We start from the raw sequence: 7,139 nt of genomic DNA, 5'->3' as shown, positions 1-7,139 counted from the left end.
TTACTTTGCTTTAGGCGCGTAAAGCTGATTTTGCGTCGATCTGTAACGAATATTTCATTCGCATAACCGTTCTCGATAAATATGTATGCCTGTGTGTGTGCGCGCGTGTGTGTGCATGTATGTATATGTACAATGAAAAAAAAGGTAAAAAAAAGTGTGACGGTGTAAAAACGGTTAAATTTTCGAAAAAATAATCGGTAAAGGATTTGGATCGAAATCGATTCGTAGACTCGGTAGGCAACATCCCTCCGAAGCTGCTTTCGCGATATCTTTTCGTTTCGGCGCTCGTAACACCTCGTGGTTGAACGGAACAACAGGCCGGGGGTAAGGGGGGGGGGGGGGGGTTGGGGTACGCATAACGCGGATATCACGAGTTTGAACACAGTAAATTCTTGTTTTCCAAAAACCGACGCAAAGTAGGAGAGACAAAGTAAATCGCAAAGGCGGGAGATCGATCGCAACGAATTTTGGAGAATCGGATCATGAGAGCAAGTCCGAAAAAGCTGATGATCGGAGAGTCCGCGAGCGATGAATGGAAACGGGATAACACGTCGTTTTCGCGGAACGAACGTTTCCGTTTAGTCGATTTCGAGCTTCGGCGTATAAGCTAGCAGATAGGCCTCCATGTCCCCGATTTTGTCCAAGTGTTGCCGGCGAATGTGTCGCAACCAGTGAGCCTTCCGTTTGCATCGTTGAGGACAGAAGGGACATTGAAACTGGGGTTCCTTGCCGCACTCCCAATGAACGTGTCGTTGCAACGAGTCCTTCCTCATGTACGATCTTCCGCATCTGCTGCAACCGAATTGTCCCGGTGGCTTCTTGCCAACGTAGTTGTAGGCCTTCGGTATCTTCAGCTCGGCGAACGGTAGCCCCTGTTCCTGGATCTTCCAAGCTTGAACCGGTAGATCGGCGTTCTCCTCGATCGCTTTGTTCTCGCCCGTGTCATCTGTAATCGGGAAAAAAAAAAAAACAATAACTTTAGGTCTGTCCTATGTTTCGCGCCACGTCTCTGTAGCACTGTAACCGAGCACACACTTGTTACACGTACTGCGTTCGACCATCCGCGGCATTTCAACGAGCCAGCTCGTTACACCGCGATACGTAACTTTTCCTCCGGCAATATACGTAACCTGCTATGCGCATCAACTATCAAGGGAACTACGTCGCTTCGCGACGATTTTTCTACCGCCGATCGAATGCACAGTGTCGACGTCGAACCTTGCGACGAACCTTGCGACGAACCTTGCGACGAACCTTATACGTCCAACCTTACGTCCAATCGTACGGCGAACCTTGAGTCGTTCGCAAAACCAACGGGGAGATACTGTTCGAGCGGAAAAGTCTGCAGCAACGAACCATGTAATTGGTCGTTCGAGTACCGCGCGAAACCAACCGAAGAGAAGATCTTTCTAGGATTAATCAATAAATACAACGTTCATTTCTCACACACTTTTTTGCATACGTCTTGAACTTTACATCGTTTGAAAAGCATTCGCGTCGCGCGATACAATTACCAATTACTTTCTGATTTTCGACACGCGCTTTTTCATTTCGCCGTGTCGAACGGTTTACTCGTACTTCACGTTCGAGCGGAGAAACCAGTCTTCTGACGATCGTTGATCTTTAGTACACAGTGCACTCGTTTCTTCTCACTCGCTTCGGGATGCTGCGTGGCAAGATGCCGAACGACGTTTCCCTTTTGATGAGACCGATAATCACAGAAAGCGCAACGAAATTTCTTGTCCGTACCGCACGTGCTTCGATGGTTGCAGCATGATTTCGAGGATTTAAAATATTTGAAGCACTTTGGACACTGGTATGGCGTCATTTGGACCATTGCGAGTTCCCACCGTACCGGACCACCTGAAAAATCAAATACGGATGTACTACTGTTCCCGCCATTACGCGAGCGATGTTAACTACCGATGCTTAACAATGGCCGACTCTTTTCGTTCATCGAAACGGCCAGGCGACATTCTATAATTCTCACTCGTTCTTCCTCCGATTGTTCATCCGAATCCCTGCAAGATCACGAACGAACCAATGAATCACCGTTCGAAATTTATTTTTCAACCAAGCTAATCTTTACTGACTTTCTTAACGAAGCACACGCAAAATAGTGACGAGACAAAAGGGAGAGAAGAATCGTATATATTAACAGGAAATAAGTGATATTCGCGTACATGTTTCGCTTATTCCAAGCGTATATCGCGATGTTTCCGCGACAATTTCGACCAAAGATTAAATAAACACGCATACTTTACGGTTACGCTTGCCATTCGTTACGCGTGGATAATACATGCACGATGGTTATTGCACACGCAAGTTTGCGTTAAATGGAAACAAAGGGCTGGAAAAGTACATGAAAACGGTCAGTTGGTCAATTTGCGTAGCTTTTACGATTCACTGGAACTTTTCCGAATAATCCATCTCTCATCTTGGTTTCTTCTTTCTTCGACATCGTTCACTTACTTTTACCGCAACCTCGATGTAATCGCAAACGACGTTCGCGAACACGGATCGGTTCAAAGTCGGTATCGTAACGCGAAATATCGTACCAGAGTTAGCACTGGTTGGAAGACACCTTACGACGCAGTGGTTGATCCAACGAATAGGTCAGACCGTCGAGCAAAATTTTATGCAATTTCCTTTGATGGTTCATCAGCTTGTCTCGTCTGTAAAACTTTTTCGCGCATAGGTCGCAGTGATAGGACGGTTGCTTGACGTGAAGCTTTATATGCGACGTCAAATTGTGCTTGTGCTTGAACCAACCCTGACATACGTTGCACCGATATTTCGGCGCTTGACCGCATTCGACTCGCAAGTGTCGTTTCAAGCAAGAAGTCCGCATGTAGAAACGATTGCAATTCGGACATTTGTACTTTAATTGTCCACGCGGCGTTTGCACAGGTTCGAAGATGTCTGGATTCCTTGCATCCAAGGCTACCGGGGCCGTACGCTGTATCTCGATCGTATCGCTATCTGTCGGATAGAGCTGCAGCCGATAACCTGAAACGAAAAGGAACGATGTAGAGAATGTTCCGTTTGTTCATTTAGCGTTACGACCCTTCGTAATGAGAACGAGAGAGTTACATCGTCGCTTGGAAAGTATTTCTTCTGTCTCGTGTTTCGTTATTTCCCAACACCGTTTTACTCGCCGGTTGCGAACCAAGCTTACGCGACGAAATTCCTTTGCAAAAATCGTATCCACACCGATATCAACGACCTTTGACATTTGAACGGAAAGCGTGTAACGCGAACCATGTTATCGCGTAACAAATAAGGAGCACGTAGGAAAATGTAACTTTTATTTGTCGTAAGAAAAAAAAAAAAAATTAAATTACGCAAAATAATAATCGGAACAGCAAATTTGTGGCGGATGGGAGATGGGGAGGGGAGGGGAGAGGAGGGGGGGAGAGAGAGAGAGACATCGTATATAAAATACGTTGTATCGCGTAACATGGGTGAACGATAGTGGTACGTTGGAAAGGAATATATCACTGATCCTTTTTACACCTGGTTCCAAAGCGCGAAGCATGCAAAACGCAATTTTCGCTATCCTACTCCTTTCTTCGTTTCCGCTGCGACATTTAGCCTTCGATCGATACTTTATTAGCCAATTCTCGATCGTTGGTAACACGCTGTTCGATAACGGAAACGCAAAGGACGAATCGGGGTAGAGCGATCGCGTAGCGAGCGACAAAGAAGAAGAATAAGCGCGAGAGGACGCGGAACCTGTCAACGGCCGTAACTTCTCGTTCCACGTATCCGAGTATCCAGATTCGCCTGTCAAGCCGACCTCTCCTCGTGTTCGAACTTGCTCGATTTCTTCACGTCCGCCACGTGAACGTTATAATGCCTCAATAAACTGTGCTTGTGCTTGAATTTCGCATGGCATAGGACACACTCGAACTGAGCCTCCTTTCCGCACTCGAGTCTCTTGTGCCGCTGCAACGATATCACCCTCCTGTACTGTCTGCCGCAGGTGTCGCATGGATACGTCTCGAAACTGACGGGTAGCCGGTACCAATACGCTGAAAACAAAAATTCTTCGTTAGCCAAATGTCTGCCGGGAAAATTCTGTTCTCGATACCAGCGGTTCCGGTGAGCATCGTCACCAGACATTTTCTTTCGGATCGTCATAGACCGGACCAGACGGCTGAATGCTTTCGCTTTGCTCGCAAATCGTTCACGCAAAGAAAAACGTTCAAACTCGGAGGTGTAGGAAATTGTATAATAATAATAATGTTAATAATAACATTAATTGCTGATAATAATCGTAATAGGTATTCGTAGTCCGACTGGTAAATCTTTCCAAAAAAGAGAGTTTAAAGTGCTAAATATCGAAACGAGTATTGGAGAGGGACGACTTGCGTTGTTTCCTCGTTGATATATCGATCGTGGTCGTATGCGACGGGGTTGAATGAAAGGAAATTCAAAGGCACGTGTCGAATGCGAAAGGTACACTGTCTTTTTAAAGTATCCAGCGCGAAAAAATGTCGAATACACCGTGGAATGAATCGCGGCCGATCGGTCGGTTGGTCCCCGCGGGTAGCACGCCAGACGAAAAATCGCCTCGAACTTTAATAACGGAAGGTACAAGGGAAATCGGGTACAGCGAGTATATCCTAGATTAGTTCGCAGGCAGGTTGATGCGAGCATCCGTAAATACTGATATCAAAAATACTGGACCTCGTTCAGAAAGCAGTCTCCCGACGAGTCCTTTTTTTCTCTTCTCATTCTTTGTGTATGTATAGTTCTCTCTTTCTCTTCCTCCCTTTCTCTCCCTCACTCTCCCCCTCTCTCTCTCTCTCTCTCTCTCTCTCTCTGTCTTTTTCTTTCCCCTTTCTCCTCTCATTGTTCTACTGTGCGCGTGTACGAATGTCTATATATAAAAATGGGGAAACGTTGCTACTTATAAGGCTAGAAATATATACTTGTACGTGGAAGGGCAAACGAGTCGATCTCGAAAAGAGTCGAGGAATGTCCAAATACGATACGTATGCGTCACGTGTCGTCGACCAACGAAGAGTAATCAATCTCTGTGTTTCAACGAACGCGATACTCCGTCTAATAAATATCTCGTCATTTCTACAAGAATACGCGCAGAGATCGGCTCCTTTGTTCGCTTGAGCAGACTTATTCGATCCTTCCGCTAAATTAAGATAGGAGCGAGTTTCTTCGCATTGGTAAATTCGTCTAAAAAAAAAAAAAAAAGTACGGTGATCCTTAAAAACAGGAAACGATAACGTCAATCATCCCGAATGGCTTCTCAATCGTAACCGGTATGCGCGGTATCAAATTGGACATTCGTTAACGATAACGATTACCACATCGTTATCGTATCGTTATTAAGTATTTCGCTGATACCGTGCGATTACGATTGCCGGAAAACCATAGATACGTTCTAAATGCGATCACGATTCACAGAGATTCGTAGCGATCTGAAAAAAGGAAAAAAAAGAAAAAAAAAAAATATTTATATATATATATATATATATATACGTGTGTACGATACGGTGTCACAAGTCCCCGACTCGTCCGTGTCTTTTGCTTCGCAAGGTTTATATCTCTGTCTGTCAAACACCTATCGTTCGAGTAGAAAATTTAACAAAAGTATCAAAGTTCTCGCGTTTGCGTTCGAGTAGAGGGCAATGTTGGAAGAATTAGTACTTATTATCGTCTATCGTAAATCTAAGTATTCTCAGGTAACCGATTTTCTGGAGATTATTACGCGGAAATCACCAGCAAAACGCGATAAATGCTCGCGATAAATACACGATCGCTTTATACCTAAGTTTACTTTTATACATATCGTGTTTTGTATATATGTGTGTGTATATATATATATATATATATTTCATATATATATATATATATATATATATTCTTCTCGGTTTCGTCAAAAGAAGGCACTATCATCGTTTATCCCTATTACGCCCGTAAAGATGTCCAATTTCGTGTATATCGTGTTCTCAGTTCCATTTACCTTATACACCTTGTAACGTTTTAAAATAAAAAAATATCTTAGTATCTAAAGGCAAAGATACCTAATAAAGTAGGTATAAAAGTACTAGAAAATTGGGAAACTCCGCGACAAGAAATTTCAAGAGTGGTAACACGTTCTTCAATTTCGTTTCGACGCAACCGAAATGAAACAAGGGTACGGATACCCTACCTAATCTTTACGTACCATAAACTCTTTCTTTATAGCATCCTTTTAACCGAATAATGTCCTGAGACTCGAAAGTACTGTGGATAATCGCGTCTTTTTAGAATCGTTCGGTAGACTCGTTGATAAAAGTAGCGCGCCGTTTGCGTCATTTCTGGGGTACGATCGTCGTAGAAATTAAACGCACCTTGCGATGGTACGAAAACGATCTCGATCGAAAATCCAAGTCGAAACGATATTAAACGATAGAGTAAACGCTAAATCGATCCTTCGTTTGGCAACGAAAAATACAGAGAGACGAAAAAGCTAACGGTACGATTAATTAACGGTAAGAACGGATTCCTACGGGGTACGGGTAAAAGAAAGAAATAACGGCGAATAAATAGAAGTTACGTACGCGTGGAGTGGAGATGCAACGGATTGCTACGTAACGAGGTAACACATACTGGAGAAAAAGAAGATGGAATCGTTTCGATTTACGTTTAACGATCAAGAATGAAACGAAAGAAAAACGGTGGACAAGAAGAGTAGGCAAAATTTGATGGAAACACGGAAAGCGGAAATCGTCCGTAGCGAGGAGAAGAGAAAAGAAAAAAGAAAAAGAAAAAGAAAAGAAAAGAAAAGAAGAAGGAAAAAGAATAAAGTTTGTACGTGTGAGCATGGGTGTGGTGCCGGTGTGTTCCGCTTTCCAAGACGATCGTGCCAATCCGGAAAAATATGCAACGTTTTAGGCGCCTTCGTCGTAACCGATCTTCTGATGATGTCGTTTGTAATGTACCGTGAGATTGCCACGTTGCCTGGCCTTGTAAGGACACTCGGGACACTGAAACGCAGGAGGTTTACCACCGCACTCGACCATCTCGTGACGACGCATCGTGCTCTTCCATCGGTAACCCTTTCCGCAAAATCGGCACCTAAATTTTCGTTGTTGCTCGTGAGGTACGCCCATGTACACGACCCTAAGATA

General features: G+C 44.1%; 2 protein-coding genes across 2 annotated transcripts in view; both read right to left on the bottom strand.

Moving 5' to 3' along the window:
• Positions 1-578: 578 nt before the first annotated feature.
• LOC108548412 (zinc finger protein 569) lies at positions 579-4,125 on the bottom strand. Its single transcript, XM_017901328.1, has 4 exons — positions 3,822-4,125; positions 2,590-3,009; positions 1,654-1,863; positions 579-946 (listed from the first exon to the last, which is right to left on the bottom strand). The coding sequence occupies exons 1-4, from the start codon at positions 4,123-4,125 to the stop codon at positions 579-581; spliced, it is 1,302 nt and encodes a 433-aa protein (XP_017756817.1).
• A 2,774-nt stretch (positions 4,126-6,899) lies between these two features.
• Positions 6,900-7,139, bottom strand: part of LOC108548411 (longitudinals lacking protein, isoforms F/I/K/T) — a 709-nt gene continuing 469 nt past the window's right edge. Inside the window, exon 2 of the mRNA XM_017901327.1 lies at positions 6,900-7,131. Coding sequence (XP_017756816.1) covers positions 6,900-7,131 — 232 coding nt within the window. The remainder of the gene's footprint in view (positions 7,132-7,139) is intronic.

This window comes from Eufriesea mexicana, unplaced genomic scaffold (genome assembly GCF_001483705.2).
Source record: "Eufriesea mexicana isolate 0111107269 unplaced genomic scaffold, ASM148370v2 scaffold1523, whole genome shotgun sequence".
NCBI lineage: Eukaryota > Metazoa > Arthropoda > Insecta > Hymenoptera > Apidae > Eufriesea > Eufriesea mexicana.
The sequence above is the reverse complement of the archived record's forward strand: the minus strand, read 5'-3'. Positions and strand labels throughout refer to the sequence as shown.